We start from the raw sequence: 18034 nt of genomic DNA, 5'->3' as shown, positions 1-18034 counted from the left end.
CTATCATTTTGTTCACTTTAGGTTTAAAATTAGTGGAGTGCCCCTTTAAAGGGTCATTCTGTTTTTGTTTTCAACGTGGACTCTATTTCCCCATGCATTGGTAACTAAAGATCCTTATAGTTTAACATGAAAAGCCCCGAAATCACCATCACCAAACTCCACCAGACTCCATGTAAATAATCAGGACTTTTAGTGTGTATAGAGCCAGCATATCTCCACATGTAAATGGGTGAATTAAGGGTTTATTTCAAACCAGAGTGGTGATTGTTGGAACAGTGGAAAGATTAACCAAGACGGCTTTTAATAGTTTTATTTAGTTTCTGTCGACTTAGAATGCAGTGTGTTTTACGATGATTAAAAGTACTCATTATTTACATGGAGTCTGGTAGAAATATGCTGGCTCTATACACGCTAAAAGTCCTAATTATTTACATGGACTCTGGTGGCGATATGCGGGCTATATACACGCTAAAAGTCCTGATTATTTACATTGAGTCTGGTGGAAATATGCTGGCTCTATATACGCTAAAAGTCCTGATTATTTACATGGAGTCTGGTGGAGATATGCTGGCTCCATACACGCTAAAAGTCCAGATTATTTACATGGAGTCTGGTGGAGTTTGGTGATGGTGATTTCGGGGCTGTTTCATGTTAAACTAAAAGGATCTTACTCTTTAACTAAAAGCTCTATCTATGTAGGGATCCATCCCATAATGTTGTTAGACCCTTAGAATAATAATCTGAGTCTGTCAGCAGCCACAACAAAACTTTTAGTGGATGGTAGTTGACGGTGCATATTAACGTTACATTGCAGCTTATTTCTTCTTAATACTGGACACATTTCAAAGACTGTTGTTCCCATCAGTCACTTAGACACTAAAACATGGGAACATAAAATCCAGGCTGAAACTCTCCCCTCAATAAGTTACTATTTAAAGTTATGTCCCATGTTAAAAATAACTGTATAATAATAACTGTGTCTGCAGTCTACAATTGACTAATTTTCTGATGACACACGACTCAAAGCGGCTTCTCGTTGACGTTGCTTTTATTACAGAATTTTTTGTACATCACATCTTTTCTAAAAATAATCACCTCTATAAAAGATTTAGACTTTCTACTTGGGCTTGAATCTTTTGGAGCGATTTCCCCGGATGATAGAATTTACAAAAAAAGACAAAAAAAAGGACAGATTTCTAAAAACAGTCACTGCAGGAACAGATGGACCTGGCCCACTTCCTCTGCAGAGTCCTGATTCAGACCGGCTGCTGGTCACCGCCGGGGCCGTGCAGCAGGAGACGGAAAGAAAGTCAAAACACACACACACACACACACACACACACACACACACACACACACACACACACACACACACACACACACACACACACACACTCTCTGTCTCTCACAAACACTCTCTCTCACACACACACTCTCTCTGTCTCACACACACACAGTCTCTCACAAACACTCTCTCACACACACACTCTCTCTGTCTCACACACACACAGTCTCTCACAAACACTCTCTAGCACACACATACACTCTCTCTCCTACATTCAGTCTCTCTCTCTCACACACACTCTCTCTCTCTCTCTCACACACACACACACACACACACACAGTCTCTCTTACACACACACAGACTCTCTCTCTCTCTCTCTCACACACACACACACACACAGTAGCCCCGAGGTGTCCCACCGGTCAGTCGTCGGGCTCGGTGACACACTGCTCCACGATCTCCCTCAGGTTTGGGTTCTCCATGGCGGCCGCCACTCGCTCCTTATCGTTGATCTGCTTGTTAACTGGAGAGACACACACACACACACACACACACACACACACACACACACACACACACACACACACACACACACACACACACACACACACACACACACTTCACTGAGACGCTGACGCACAATCAGACCGCACAACAACCACTACACCGACATCACAACGTTAGAAACCTCAACAAGCTTTCTTTTCATATCGGATTATTGTCTGGATGAACGGAGGAGTTGTCAGGTCTCTAAAATGTCAGAAAATGGTGAAAAATGTCCTCAAATGTCTCGTTTTGTCCCCAAATCAAAGACATAGGCTGTGTCTCAAAGCGCCGACTGTCACACTTCAAACATTTAGTTTGAAGACACTTAGTTTGAAGAATATCGTGGAGATAACACACTGAAAGTACCGGGATGACCCCCTAAAAACGGTCAAAAAGTTCAGTGTGGAACGATGGACACTGTCGGTACACGATCCGTTCTGCACATGCGCAAGATATTACTGTTTACGACCTGCACGATCTGTTCCACGCTAGCCTATGGCTAGCCTCCACCAGGAAGCTAACATTAGTTTAGCTAACAGCTAATTCGGCTAACCGCTAGCTGACAGCCAGATTCAGTCTAAAATAACATTAAGTCAAACTTAATGGGAGAAGCAGGCTACAGCTACATTAAGACTTCACAGTAATAACAATAAAGACAAGTGTTGAGTGATTGGACTTTAAATGAACACAAGTAAAGTAGAGCTGACGTAACAGCTGTTATATATGTTAACGTTTATTTTTACGTTTTATTTTGACGGTCTTTTAAAGTTATTACATGCTGTCTCAGCTAGCGGTTAGCCGAATTAGCTGTTAGCTAAACTAACGTTAGCTTGGCTGTCGACCGGAAGCGTGCAACAGATCGTGCAGTGTCGTAAATCCTCGTACAACAGCACATGCGAACATTTTGCGCATGTGCAGAACGGATCGTGTACCGACAGACGCTACGCGCACTAAACGGGCGCCGTCTTGACTACGCAGCGGAAAGGGGGAGGGACCAGGGGACGTGAACCGGCAGCTGATTGGACGAACGCGTCACGTGGGTCTGGCTTCTCCCGGATTTCACAACAGAGCATAATGGGCGACTCGTTCAGAATACGATCTCGTATTTTAGAAAAATTGTTCACCGAAACGTGTTTCTGAAAACATTTGAAGAGAGAACTAGGCCCTGCAGTTGCTGAATCTGTCTTGATTTCAGATCAACAAAGGTCAGTTTAAGAGATTTTCGTCAGATTTTCAGAGGCGAGCCAACCACTCGTCATTTCCGGTAAGTGTTTTAACGTAAGTGGTCCGTTTGGGACGACACTAACCATCTAAAGTGGGCCCTACAGCAGGAAGTGGTCAGTGACCATTAGCGATATACTGACAGAAGTGTGCGGTTTGAGACACAGCCATTCAGTTTCCTGTCCCAGAGGAGAGAAGACACTAGAACAATATTCATATTTAACACGCTGACATCACACAAGTTGATTATCAAAAATAATTGCCCATTCATTTAACAGTTGACAACTAATTGATTAATCTTTGCAGCTCTGCAGCCCTGTTTCTCAAAGTCCAAGGTCTTTAAAGGTCTTGTTTTTCAGAAACTAAAGAAAATTTTAACACTTACTAATGAATTGTCCTGTTTTCCTTTTTATTTTCTTCCCGTTCCTCCTTGTTTTATTGCAAATGTTACTACTGTGTATCTTGTGTGCTTTTTATTGGAACTTTAACCTGCTTAATGGACTGCAGATGGAAATTAGCCCTTGGGCTACAATCTGGCATTTTTTTTACGTGTACTTTTGTACATGTTCATCAAATGTGCATTGTCCTGAAAAATAAAATACATAAAAAATAAATAAATATGATATAAAACGAAACAAAATCTCTATTTTGAGGGGTTGAAAACAGCATTTTTCGGTCGATCGACTAATCGATTAGTTGCCTCTTCGTTCATATTTTCTTACTTTTTGAGCCAAACTGCTAATGTGCCGACACAGAGAGAGAGTTCAGGACATTGGCTCAGTGGAAGGTTGTTTAATCTAAAGAGGCCATTGGCTCTTTTATATAAAAAAATAGACTTACTATCTTCTTCAGTAGAATGGGTTCCTTCTGAAATGTAAATTTCCAACTGAGAAGAGAAAGAAAACCTGATGTTAGAAGACAGAGTGGCTCGCTGTATGTTGTGTGTGTGTTATTCATTCAGGAAATTCAATTAAGAGCAAGTAAAGAGTATTTTAAATGTTAGTTTGGTGTTCAGGGTTTAACATTTAGGTTGTTATTTTTTTTTAAACTTGTCCTGTCTGGCAAGTAGGAAAAAATTCTATATTTTACCAGCCAGTAAGCTAACATTACCCTGTGTCTTTAGCTGCATGCTACCAGGAAGCTAGAGTTACCCTGCGTCTTTAGCTGCAGGCTACCAGCCGGTAAGCTAACATTACTCTGTGTCTTTAGCTGCAGGCTACCAGCCGGTAAGCTAACGTTATCCTGTGTCTTTAGCTGCAGGCAACCAGCCGGTAAGCTAACGTTACCCTATGTCTTTAGCTGCATGCTACCAGCCAGTAAGCTAACGCTACCCTGTGTCTTTAGCTGCATGCTACCAGTAAGCTAACGTTACCCTGCGTCTTTAGCTGCAGGCTACCAGCCAGTAAGCTGACGTTACCCTGTGTCTTTAGCTGCAGGCTACCAAGCCAGTAAGCTTATATTAACCTGTGTCTTTAGCTGCATGCTACCAGCCAGTAAGCTAACATTACCCTGTGTCTTTAACTGCAGGATACAAGCTGGTAAGCTAACATTAGCCTGTGTCTTTAGCTGCAGGCTACCAGCCGGTAAGCCACGCTGTGTCTGTTGTTTGCGACACCCCTATTAAAGCTATAGTGTGTAGTTTCTGTCGCCCCCATGAGGAATTCTAAGTAATGACAACAAAACTGTCGGCGCGTCCACATGATACAAGCCTTCCTTACATTTAATTTACAGTAGCTGACGCTGTCATCCAAAGCAACTTCCAATAAGTGCATTCAACTATGAAGCTGCAAACTCCTAAAACAGCAAGAATCACACAGAAGTAGCTTCAAATAAGCCAAACTACAAAGTGCCCTTAAAAAGAAAATGAAATGATGCAATATTAATATAAAACATTCTGATTAGTGGAGCTTGAATGTACAGTCTGGGCTTGATTTAGGCTAACTCAACTTTTCTTTAATATCCTATTGGTCCTCTTTGTTCAGCAGCTTCCTGATAAAAACACTCCTCTAATCAAGAGGCTACTCATCCGGTGCGTAAAGCCACTTTAAAGCTGCAGAGATTAAAAGCACCTGAATCTCCACACAATCCTCTCTCCACGCCCCTTGACCTCTGAAGCCGGGGATGTGGATAAACTGCTTGATTGGCTGGGGTTACTCCCTCCGGATTGATTGCGTTTCTGTCTGTTCTCAGAGTATTGCCTCTCTCCGTTTCCCAGAGTGCTACTCTTTGAATTGGTAATGAAATTACAGCTGGATCCTCACTGAACTTTTTGTGTTGTGTGGGTTTGATTTGTTTGGTCAAGTTCGCGTTTGAAAGTCAGCTTTGAACTTCTGAGGGGAGGGTAGAAAGTAGAGGGTGACACGGTATTCCCGCGGGAGTCCCGCGGTACGGGAGTCAATGTCACTGTTGGTAACATGAAAGGGACGGAATAGAGCATAGAAATCAATGGGAGCGGGACGGAGAAATGTCTGTTTCGAGTGGGAGAAGATCTCCATTAGGAATTACATAATGAAATGGCCTAGGTCTGCAGGTAATTCATGTTACCTATAGGTCTGCAGGTAATGCATGTTACCTAGGTCTTCAGGTAATACATGTTACCTATAGACCTGCAGGTAATGCATGTTACCTATAGACCTGCAGGTAATGCATGTTACCTATAGACCTGCAGGTAATGCATGTTACCTATAGACCTGCAGGTAATGCATGTTACCTATAGACCTGCAGGTAATGCATGTTACCTAGACCTACAGGTAATACATGTTACCTAGACCTGCAGGTAATACATGTTACCTAGACCTACAGGTAATACATGTTACCTATAGACCTGCAGGTAATGCATGTTACCTATAGACCTACAGGTAATACATGTTACCTAGACCTGCAGGTAATACATGTTACCTATAGACCTGCAGGTAATACATGTTACCTAGACCTGCAGGTAATACATGTTACCTATAGACCTGCAGGTAATACATGTTACCTATAGGCCTGCAGGTAATGCATGTTACCTATAGGCCTGCAGGTAATACATGTTACCTATAGGCCTGCAGGTAATACATGTTACCTATAGGCCTGCAGGTAATGCATGTTACCTATAGGCCTGCAGGTAATACATGTTACCTATAGGCCTGCAGGTAATACATGTTACCTATAGGTCTACAGGTTTGGGTTGGGATTGGGTCCTATTGATCACGACGTCTCGTTCTCTGAGACTTAAAGCTACTAACGTTACCATGGCAACCATCAGTTCAGTGCACTGCCCCCCCCCCCCCCTTTTAACAACAAGTCACTCTTTTCCGGTACTCACCTTGTGTTTGAATGGCAAACATCTCTGCAGCTTCACTTGTAAACACAGACCTGCAGACACAAGAAGCATCGCCGTCACACACCAGAGACTCCGAACACACACGATGAACAGAAAAAATAACATGTGAGAGAAGAGTAACGAGGTCTGCTGGGAAACCGATGTTGCTGCCGCAGCGGAAAGAGAAAACAGAAACATACTCGCAAAAAAAACAAACACTCAGCATTAAAACCTACAAAATCTGAATAATTAAAAGTTGCTCAGGGGATTCATTTCCAAACAGCTTGGGGAACTTATTCCAGCAGTCGTACTGCTCGGTATCGCCTGACTTGCAATATTGTATTGGAACATCTATCAACAACAGAGATGGGAAGTAACAAAGTACAAATACTTCGTTAGTGTACTCAAGTAGATTTTTCATTTGTACTTTGCTGAAAAATGCGTGCATGCTAGAAACAGGACCGACGCCTATTTTTCACGCGACATGCAAGTGTGTTGGAAGCGTTTCCAGGCAAAATATAACAGGAAAAGATGTTTATATGTCATTTAGACACAAATACATATTAATAAATGACATGTCGATGTTTGAAAGTCTCGAGGTGTTGATATAAATGCAGATGTATAAATGTAATAATAAAAAAAAAAAAAATTTGATTTTCTAATATTGCACCGGTCAATCCAGAAGGAAATATTCTGGAGCCTATTTAGCCGTCAATACTGCCGACGTTGTCTTTGCTGTAATCAGATCAGTATATATTTAATAGTTACACATTTTTATATTAATACTCTGTAATTTCTGTTTTGATTTTAAAAGCCTAACCAGGGACATGGGTTGCAAATAGGTCATGGCTATAAACCTGTATGCATGGCATCTACTTTATATTCTTTATAAAGCAATGTTCTATGCATTTGTCCCTGTCAAATAAACATTAAATAAAAATAAATAAATAAATAAATAAATAAATGTTTAGGGGAAAGGGTTAGGGTTTGGAAATCCGATGGCCAGACACCAAATCCTGTCATTTGTTCGTTTTGAATCAATGAATTCATTTTTCTTCCTATCATATTCTATAACAGCTGCAGGAAACAGGCTCCAGAATGGATCCGAAGATGAGAGTGAGAGCTTCTGCCCTCAGCTGCCCTCCTGAGAGAAGCTGAAGAGAAGAGCCGGCACAGAGCCAGCAGCCCCCCCCCCCGCCCCCCACCAGTCAGGAAATCATCCACACTGTCGGGAGTCCACCGAGGCCGAGATCACGCCAGGAGAGCCGTCCGTTCCATCTCACCTTCTCATCCTTTTAGCAACAACCTCCTGAGGGGAAACCTGTCACTTCCTTCACCCTCAAAGTGAATGCTGCGTCCTGAGAGCACGCTGAATAAGAACTGAGCTTACCAGACCAGTGTATCCAAGGGCCGAACTTTGGGTTCAACACACTTCATTTTCTGCATCAAGTTAGGGTGCAAATGTCTTTATTTATGTTTAAGAATATAGGTCTAGGTTTGGGGGGGGGGTTGCATTGGCCAGTTTTGATTATTAAATTAATCGCACATTTTTATCTATTCTAAATGTCCCTTGATTTCTTTTTGTCCCATTATTTTTTCTCATTTTAATGCTCTTATCAACATGGAAAAGAGGATTGGCTTGCTTTGTGCTTTTGTTGCCTGGCTTTGACGATGGGGGAGAATTGGCATCAGCTGTGCTCTCGGCCATCAGCTGTGCGCTCGGTCATCAGCTGTGCGCTCGGCCATCAGCTGTGCGCTCGGCCATCAGCTATGTGTTTGGCCATCAAGTGCACACAACACACACAGGTCACTTTGGGTTTTGTCAATGGAACCATTTGGCAACTTTTTAAAAGTAAACTTTCCATTCAGAATCTTATTGGCGTCCATTTTGGCGTCTCGCGCTTGCCATCAACTCAAAACGTACCTTTAGCCTACTAGCTACTCTTTGGCCGGCTCGCGAGCCCAAACCAGTGTGTGTGGCGTGCCTGTTGTTGGGTTTCCGGTCTAGCTAGATCCGGTTTGGTGTTGTAGTTTTTCTAACGTTACTAGTTGTTGCAACAGCATGTGAGAAAAACTACAAAGTTTGCTTTAACATTGTTAATAACGTGTTTAACTGACAGCACTAATATATATATATATATATATATATATATATATATATATATATATATATATATATATATATATATATATATATAAATATGTAACTGTGAAACTACGTACGTTCAGGGTAATTTAAGGGCGACATTTGAAAGCATTAAAAAGGTCAACAAGGTCCTTTTCCTGTCTCCAACCTGCATGTTCATGATAAAACTGTCTGGACAACTGTGTCGGGTTACACAGTTGAGTAGAAAATGTCTGTAATTAAAGTATCTGGCTGCTGAGTGACAGGAGAATAATGTGGCTGCAGATAGTAGTCTGTACCCAATTAATATCGACTAATGAATCCAATTCACCGAGTGTATGCATATGAAAGAAAGCCAGGTTCTACATTTATTCGTTTCACAGGGAAATTGCTGGGAGAGGAAACTCATTTCTGTTCTTTCTTCTCCTTCTGTAAGAGTGATTTGTATGTTATGTATGCATATCAATTTATGTTCTCTTCCAGTGTTTTTATGATCACACACATGCTGCTTTTCTGAAGGCATTACAGCTCGCGTTCAGCTCTGTAATCTAAGACCCCCCCAACACTGATTCCTCTTGTTTGTTTTTTTGGCAGCTGTGTGTGACAGATTAGATCGCTCGCCGCCAGACACCGACAGCAAACCGGGCCAAGGGTCAAACTTTTGATCGACTCAACTTCTGTTTCGGAATTTCATCCATCAGAATCAATTGCCGCAGGAAGTTACACTCACATGGAATTTGCCTTGGTATTCAGTGCATACGTACACAAACAAACGCATTAAACATCTATAAGAATAAACAATAAATACAGAAACAAATGTATACAAAATAGATGTTTGGTATATGAGAAAGGAGGCCGAATTGGTTGAGTGCAGAATGTAAAAAAAAAATATAGGAGGGGAAGATACCAAGTTTTCTTGTAAATCGAGCCAGTAGTGTTTCTGTAATTCTGCCTACTGACGGACAGACAGACCTGAATATATGACCTCCTCATTATATAATGAGGGTGGTGATGGCGCAGTGGATATGACACGTGCCTTTGGTGTGGGAGATCCGGGTTTGATTCCCACTGTGATACATCAACCAATGTGTCCCTGAACAAGACACTTAACCCCTAGTTGCTCCAGAGGCATGAGACCTCTGACATATATATAGCAATTGTAAGTCGCTTTGGATAAAAGCGTCAGCTAAACAACATGTAATAATAATAATAATAATGTAATAATATAATGAACTGTAAAAATTGGTTTGTGGACTGCCGTTTTAAAGCCTTGAATTTGCGTTTTCCATCGCCATCTTGGTAGCGTGGAGCCAGAAGTGACCCTATTGGGACAAAAGGCTGGAGCCGGTGTTGTGTAGTGTGCTAAGCTAAACGCTAAAGAGGGAAAGTTGCAGATTTTCAAACAGCCAAGAGGTACTGGAGCCGGTCATCTGCATGTATGGCAGTAAACAGAAAATTAGCCTACTTCCCCTTTAAGTTACCAGCTAACGCTAGCGGTAGCTAGCTAGCTTGGTTGACAAGGTGCTAAAGACAACAAGACATTTTTAGGCGACCAAAATGGTCCAGTTAACTAGAGTGAAAACACACAGTGAGAGGGTCAAAGTTTAAGATGAAAACACAGACAACAGCCAGAAGCTAGTTGAGGTCTATTTTAATGTCCACGGTGTTAGCATGGTTAGCATCGCTAAGGCTCTGTCCTGACTGACAGGTCCTAAAGCATCCCCTGCTTTATCGTCTATTTTAAAATAAATGGGAGCACCATTTACTAAATGAATGAAGTTGAAGAAGACTTGAAACTAGCAATTGAGACCATAACCTCATTATGAAAATGTTTACGGAGGTATTAAATCAAGAGAAAAGTCGGCTCATTTTCTCAGAGACTTCTATAGAAACAGACTTCTGTTTGGAGCCAGTGGAGTCAAAAAAACTTTTTTTTATTAATCTGAATTTAGCTGGATTCAAGGCATCGGCTCGGAGGTTGGGTGCCTCCTCTTCAACGTCTACTGCTGTTGACATCATCAGCCGTGATCTGAGCAGAACCCCGAATAATCCTGAACGCACTCAAAATAGAAACGGGGCATGACATCTGTGCTGACATCGGGCTGCGCGTGTGCTGAAAGCATTTTTTGAAATGTGACAAGAAAGCCAAATGCTTTTGGTTTCATCAGCCTTTTAGAAGCGGAGAGCATTCAGACCCTGGCCGCTCGGCATTTTCTGCACTCTGGTGAATGTTCCTCAAACAGATTGGGCCTTTTCGGCATCAATTTATGGTGCAAATGTCTTCATTTATGTTAAAAGGTCCAATGAATGGGTCCTGCAGCGGCGCGGGTTCGATTCCGACCTGTTGCCCCTGTTGGATGTGTCATCCCCACCATCATGTCTATCCACTGTCACTCAAAAAAATTATCTTAAAAAAAAAAAAAATCATATATCTCACACGTGTCAAACTCAAGGCCCGTGGGCCAAATCCGGCCCTTATCTACCTATATCCCTATCTTTAGGTTTCACAATTCATTTTGGCCCACCTACTTTTTGTCACTTTTCACAACGTTTTTTTGACACTTGTAAGTGAGAAGACTATATGAGACATGCAATAATTCAGTCAAAGATATTTTACTTTTCCCGTGACATAAAAAGCAACAGGGGTGTGCCAAAAAATGTATTCACAGAAGAATCTAGATTCTCATTTGCAACGATTCAGAATCGATCTGAAATGTCCAAGAATCGATTTAATAAATAAATAAAATCAGCTGGCTGTTCCCTCTATTTTTGTAACTAGCCTATACGGGACGTCCGGACGTCACCACGCAGCCGGTTTTTGAACGTGAGCGGCAAATCACTAAAACAAAGAGGAAGCAAATATAGATGAGAGGGAGATCCAACCAAGGGGGTAAGCTTCGCTTCAGAACGCGAACCTCCGATGGCGCCATTTTGTTGCTACAAAGCGATCACCTCTTTTTAGCATTCCGCTGACCGCCATTTTTTTTTTACGTCACTTGACTGCGAATAACTTCACATCTGAAGCGTTTAAAGACTCTATTTGTCCGTTGTTTATTTCTAAAGAAACACGGCAATGTATAAAAGGCTCCATTACCTCGTACCTCACGTTATGGCTCCGTAGCAGACGCTTTTATAAAAATAGGCTAACGATTGGGTCATAACCACGAGACTTACTGTCACACAGTAGAGGAATTACCGTATAGTACAGGAGAAGCTCACAGGCAGTTTGGACTTACATTAGCTGTTTAGGTTTAATTACTAATGTTAACTAGCATGTTAGTTAGCAATAATTAGCCTGTGCTTATGTTATCTCCTTACATATACCTACACTCTCCGTCTCTGTAAGATTGGGAATGATTGAGATTTCTCTCGGCACAGCTACCAGAAGACTTCACACTTTCAGACACGTTGCTCACGTCACATTTACGTTGTCTCTGTCAGTTGGAGGCTGCGCAGTAAAGCAAGTGATCACCGGAAAAGTGCTTCTAATAGCCTTCACTGGTCTCCGTCCAGAGCAACGGGGTCTATTGGTCCATTGTATATATGTCAATGGATCCAACCAGCCCCGTCTTCACTTAAAGCTAAAGTTTGGCGTCATTTCGGTTTTTACCGAATGCCTGGAAGCACTGCGCTGGACATGACACACACAGTGTGCAAGCTTTGCAAAACGAAGACCAAGTACTTCTGCAGCACAACAAATGGGCGGGCTCATGTTACTAGGCATCACCCGGAGCTCAGCGACACGGAGCAGAGTCAGCCGCCAGCTGCAGACCAACGCACACTGCAGTGGTTCACGAAACTTGCCGGGGGCCGGGAAGCTACGATACCCATTAGCAGCGTTAGCAGCAGCTGGGAGTTCATCATGTGACAGAGAAAACGCCAAAGGCAGCAGCTGTATGTCCCTTACCGGCTAACGTATCTCAAGATGGTGTGGTGATGGCGCATTGGATAAGACACATGCCGTTGGTATGGGAGATCGGGGTTCGATTCCCACTAATTAACCATTAACCAATGTGTCCCTGAGCAAGACACTTAACCCCTAGCTGCTCCAGATAGCTAACTCTGACATATATAGCAATTATAAGTTGCTTTTGGATAAAAGAGTCAGCTAAATGACATGTAATGTAATGTAATGCATGAATATGGAGCGTCTACCCCAGTTTGTGCTAGGGCTGCTCGATTATGGGAAAAAAATATAATCACGATCATTTCGGTCAATATTGAAATCACGATAATTTAAACACGATTACTCGTTGAGTTCTGGAAAGATGTTGCAATTATTGAACTTAAAAAAAAAAAAAAAAAAAACAGTAGAAAAAGTTAAATAAATCAACAGTTAAAAAACACATACAACTATGAAATTTGCCTTAATACTTTTCCTATTTAAACTTTAATTTTTTCATTCAGAACACAAGAGAAAATAAGGAGTTTACTTGCAAAACGTAATGAGCTAAATAATAGTTTTTCACGATTATTCTGTTTTTGTGATCGTTGGGAGCCGAAATCATAATCACGATTACATTTTGATTAATTGCACAGCCCTAGTTCATGCTATTGCAAATGTAACATGTCAAGCCAAAAGGAATACTTGGAATTGATGGTGGAGGTAAATATTCATGAGAAAGGACAAGTTTGTGAACGGGCAACACAGATTTTTGATAACGAGCAACTAAACACGTTACATACTGGGACTTTTAAGGAAATTCTATAAAGGTTTTTGGGGGTGGGTCGCACCGTCCAGTTTGGGTTAGTTCTGATTAGTTCTCTGGCTACAGCGCCAATGTGCTGAGGCGTTCTCAGCAGAGGTGACTCACCGATCAGCGTGGCCAGGGAGCAGTGAGGCACCGTCGGGGAGAACTTGATGATGATGAGGTACTCGTCTTCTCCGAGCTCGCGGACCTCCACGCATTTCTCCGTCACCACGTCCAGCTCCTCCAGGGTGTTGGGCTTCTCCGGGTCCCGGATCGATCGAATCACGTCTGATTAAAAAGAGGGAGGGGGGGAAACCACATGTGGCGTTTGTTTACTACAACTCCAATCAACCCTTCGTGTTGTCTTCCGCGTCGAACAACACAATTTTTCTGGGTCAAAATGTAAAAAAAAAAAAAAAAAAAAGGTTTTGGTTGTCTTTTGACACTTTTGTCACATTTTTCAAAGTTTCTGTCAATGTTTTTGTCCTTTTTCAAGATCACTCCGACATTTTTGTCACTTTTCGCGACATTTTTAATCACTTTTTCTGATGTTTTTGTCACTTTTTTCCTACGTTTTTCAACGTTGTATTATCAATTTTTCTTTACATGTTATAAAATTGTACCCTAGAAATCTAGACGCCCCCTAGCGGCAGCAAATGTAACCTGCAGCCAGGGTCATCTAGCCACTCTCCGTTGGATTTGCGAGCTGGAAAAACCAAACTCTGGTCAGGCCAATCACATCGTGTATAGAGTCGGTGGGCGGGGCTTATAGCTGCTGCTGGTGAACAGAGGTCTTCTGGAAGACTTGGAGTTCAGCTTTTCTTTGAGAAAAGAACAAAGAATGGGACTGAAGTCATTCTCAAAAAAGGAAGATGTGTTCAGAGTTTAAAGTTTAATCTATCAACTAGCGTTGCTCTGATTGGTTGGAGCGCTATCCTATTGTGTGCAGAGGGAATTTGAAAGACAACCGTTTATCCCGTCCCTCAGATTGAGCCCTGCCAATGGTGAGTTCCCAGACCCAACATCTGGATGTGGGACTGGCTTGTCAGGCTAATACAATTGAATAAAACACCCAAAATCAATGAAAATAGTGAACTGATCATTTATTTAACTTGTGAAGAGCGTTGTATAGAACCATCCACGTTACTTTCTTTAGAAAAACCCAAATTTCTGATATAAAAACTTTTTGAAAATGGGTCAGATTTGACCCCGAGGACAACAGGAGAGTTAAGTCTTTCTTATTGGCCTACATCAGTGCTTCTCATTTGTTTTTATTGTTTATACGTACTGTCATTTTGTGATTGTTTTTACATATTATAATTTGGGTTTTTGTTTTATGATCAGATTATTTATTTTTACTGTAGTTTTTGAGATATTCTTCATGTCTTTGTATTTGTGTTGTAATCAGGTAATCAGTCGGTGAAAAAGAGAGCTTGCTCTCAATGGCCCTCCCTGAATGAATGAAGGTTATAAAAGTCTAAAACTAGACAGTACGTAGTGATAAATTAGTGTATGAAACTATTCCACTGAAACAAATCAAAAAAAGATATAGAAAAAAATAAAGCTGGAACAATCTCTTTAACTTCTATAATTTAATATAAATATATGCAAAGTGTTTGCATTGTGTGACAGAATGTAACTTGGTTTCACCCTGCAAAGACAGTTGTATAACTTCAAAAATGAATGCATTGATGATGAGCTAATAACTCATCAAAATAAATAGAATATTAGAATACTGTAGGTCGGATGATTCATGGATAAGATCAAACCAAACTCCATTCAGAAAAAAACATTTATTTGAGTTCTGTTTCAGTGCCAATCGCAATTTGTGTGATTTGTGATTTTTTTCGCTGCAACAGTTCAACCTCACCAAACTCAATTCAAGAAATCAGCTATTATGTGCTATTTCATTCCTAAAAATGTGCCACTTACTCCAATCAAACCAAAGTCCATTCAGAAAACCATGTATTTGAGTTCGGTTTGAATATGTATCTCAATATGACCCGTTCACTACAAACACACACCAAACTCCATTTAGAGAATCGTCTATTTTAGTTCAATACCAGGACTGGCCATATGCTCCTTTTACTACAACCTCTCCAAACTCCATTAAAAAAAAAAAAAAAAAAAACATATATTATACACTATAATGTCATGTAACATTTTCAATTTACTCCAACCACACTAAATTCCATTCAGAAAAGTTATGTTTCAGTAAAGAAAAGTTCTGGTTCACGTACTCCAATAAAAATACGCGCCGTCATTGAGTAACGTCAAAACCTCGCCAAACTCCATGCAATAAATCGTATATTTAACTTCGCCTTCAATATAGCGACCTGTCACAACTAGCTAACTACTTCATAAAGCACTGACTATTTAATTGAATATCACTAAAGTGTTCGGGGACCTCCATGTTCACTTAACTTCGCTAACAACCACGTTACACAGCAGTAACAGTAGGCCTGTTTGGGGATCCACTCACCGTACACTTCTAACGCTTTCTCTTCCATCTTTTTAGTCTTCAGGACATTCCCGTTGTCGACAAGTCCAGAGAACTGTAAAACCTTGGTGGCAGTTAACGACACAAGGCTCAACACTACTTCCATTTTTTAGGAAACGCCATAATAATAACAAACGGGACCGACTGTGAATGTGAATGTGACTTTGGCAGGAAACCTGGTGACAAACTGACGGTTAGAGGACAGCAGCGCGCAGCGTTAGCAGATCTCTATCTCACCAGGAAATACAGCCAGTATACACAGTACTACTGGTACTGCTGTTTATATACTGTCTATGGTACTAATCTACAGTAAACTCAAACATGAAATGGTTTAGAGAGCTGCGGATCGGATTCTATCGCAGCCAATGAGCGTCTCCGTCTCGCTTCCGCTTCCTATGTTTTTGGTTTTAAGGGAAAAACAATCGATGACTAATCAAACTGTATTAAACAACAACAGTATATAAAAAATACATACAGACAAAAAAAGTCAACAAAAACTCAGAAAGAAGTGACAGAATTGTCGAAAAAAAACTGCCCAAAGAAAAAGCAACAAAACAAATTGGAATCGTGACAAAAATGTGGGTCAAACTATAATGCAATCCTTTTTTTTTTTTAAACAAAGTTTATTAAATAAATAACAATTAATTGATTTAGATAGATTTTTTTAATGCAACAGACACATAAACACCAACTGCAGAGAAAAACATGTATATGTATACATGTAGTTTTCTACAGACTGGTATACACACACAACAGAAAAAATATTATTATTATTATTATCATTATTATAGGATCTGAAGCTCTTAATTTAGTAGACACGTTATTTTATGGGGGGCAGAGAAAAGAGGCCAAATGTACATGTCTGTATATATTAAAAAAACTAATTAAAAATGAAAATGTTTTGTCGATTGTTTGAAACATTTCTTACCTCTACATCGATGGTTATGCTCTCTACGACAACATCATCTTATCGACTTTCGATTAAGTCGACTTTGTTTTTATAAACCGTTCTTCTATTGGTTAGATTTGGTCAGCTGACAGGCGGCAGACAGGACATGTGACTCCCACCGGAACCAGCGGCTGTTTACATGACAGGAAAGAAATGTTCCCGTCGCTGTTTTAAGGCGTTTAATTGACTGTTATTTTCTGCAGAAATGTCTCCGTGAGCTGTGTAATTATCACGTGTGAAGATGTTGGAGAGCGGCTCCATAGAGGTGTGCGTGATTCCGGAGAACCAGCACTGTGGAGAGGTAGCGGACATCCAGAAAGCGGAGCTGGCTCCCGGCGGCTCGCTGCTCGGATGCCTGGAGCTCCGCGGCCGCCTGGTGGTCTGGAACCCGGCGGACAGGGACGCTCCGCCGGCCGCAGCGGACGGCTCCTACGCTGAGTGAGTCCCGTCTGTTTCTGCAGAAAATTGCTTGGGAGAAGTATTTACATCCTTTACTTCAGTAAAAGTACTTATAACCCATTAAAAATACTCTGTTACAAGTACAAGTTGGAAAATATGCGCTAACGTTGTTGAATATCGCGATAACTTGCGATAAATAAACAGATAGTGATAGATATTGAAGTGTTGAGTTCTGCTGCTTTCAGTATTCTGCTGAAATACAACAAATGTTTTTGTTGGGTGTAAAACAATTTAAGCTAACTTAAATGCTGGCTTTAAAAGTTCAATAATACCAACATGCAGCAGTATGTAGGCAGCAGTTTGGGTTTTTTTTCTTCATTTTTCAGTTCCTGTTTTTGTGTTGTGTTAATGGAAATGGAAACTGTGACAGTAAAACACACACATTGCCTCTGAAAATGAGGACACGAGCAGTAATGGCGAGTGCCGATTGAAGGAAACAATGTGCATTTATCCGCCTACTGAACAGTTCTGGAACCTGATTGGACAGAGACCTGGCCCTATTCCTGTCTTTCTTTTCTGCCAAATTTGTCTCCAAATGTCTCCAACATTCTTAGTGAACAAATTGGACATTGAATTGAACTTAAAAGGCAGCACAAATAAAAGAAAAGAATGAAAGTTACACTTTAAAGTACAGTGAAAATCAGCAGCACTGGCAGCAAAAACTGTCCTGTCCTGTTAGTAGTGTCCCGGGACAGTCGGACACTGTCCTGTGACTTCCAGTCTGACTGTGCTGGGACAGTCATGGGAGTCACAGGACAGTGTCTGACTGTCCCGGGACACTCCTCAGGACACTGCTAACAGGACAGTTTTTGCTGCCAATGGCACTTTTTTTTTTACAGTGTGTTCAGGGGACCGGCAGCTAGCTGATAGTGAGGAGATGCTTGCTGTAAGTGACAAAAACAGAGGTCATTAATGAGAGTATGATGCTTTCAAGAACAATTTAATACAAGGATA

The 18034-nt window shown here is 41.1% G+C and overlaps 2 protein-coding genes across 2 annotated transcripts in view; one reads left to right on the top strand and one right to left on the bottom strand.

Moving 5' to 3' along the window:
- Positions 1–1610: 1610 nt before the first annotated feature.
- On the bottom strand, positions 1611–16073 carry ciao2a (cytosolic iron-sulfur assembly component 2A). Its single transcript, XM_028586474.1, has 5 exons — positions 15655–16073; positions 13296–13460; positions 6360–6409; positions 3893–3938; positions 1611–1808 (listed from the first exon to the last, which is right to left on the bottom strand). Exons 1-5 carry the CDS (start codon positions 15776–15778, stop codon positions 1708–1710), a joined length of 486 nt encoding a protein of 161 aa, XP_028442275.1. The 5' UTR covers positions 15779–16073; the 3' UTR covers positions 1611–1707.
- A 634-nt stretch (positions 16074–16707) lies between these two features.
- The window catches only part of spg11 (SPG11 vesicle trafficking associated, spatacsin), a 66389-nt gene continuing 65062 nt past the window's right edge, over positions 16708–18034 (top strand). The window contains 1 exon segment of the mRNA XM_028585811.1: positions 16708–17059. Coding sequence (XP_028441612.1) covers positions 16863–17059 — 197 coding nt within the window. The 5' untranslated portion in view covers positions 16708–16862.

The sequence above is a fragment of the Perca flavescens genome, chromosome 8 (assembly GCF_004354835.1).
Source record: "Perca flavescens isolate YP-PL-M2 chromosome 8, PFLA_1.0, whole genome shotgun sequence".
NCBI lineage: Eukaryota > Metazoa > Chordata > Actinopteri > Perciformes > Percidae > Perca > Perca flavescens.
Note: the sequence above shows the minus strand (reverse complement) of the source record. Positions and strands in the feature narration are given on the sequence as shown.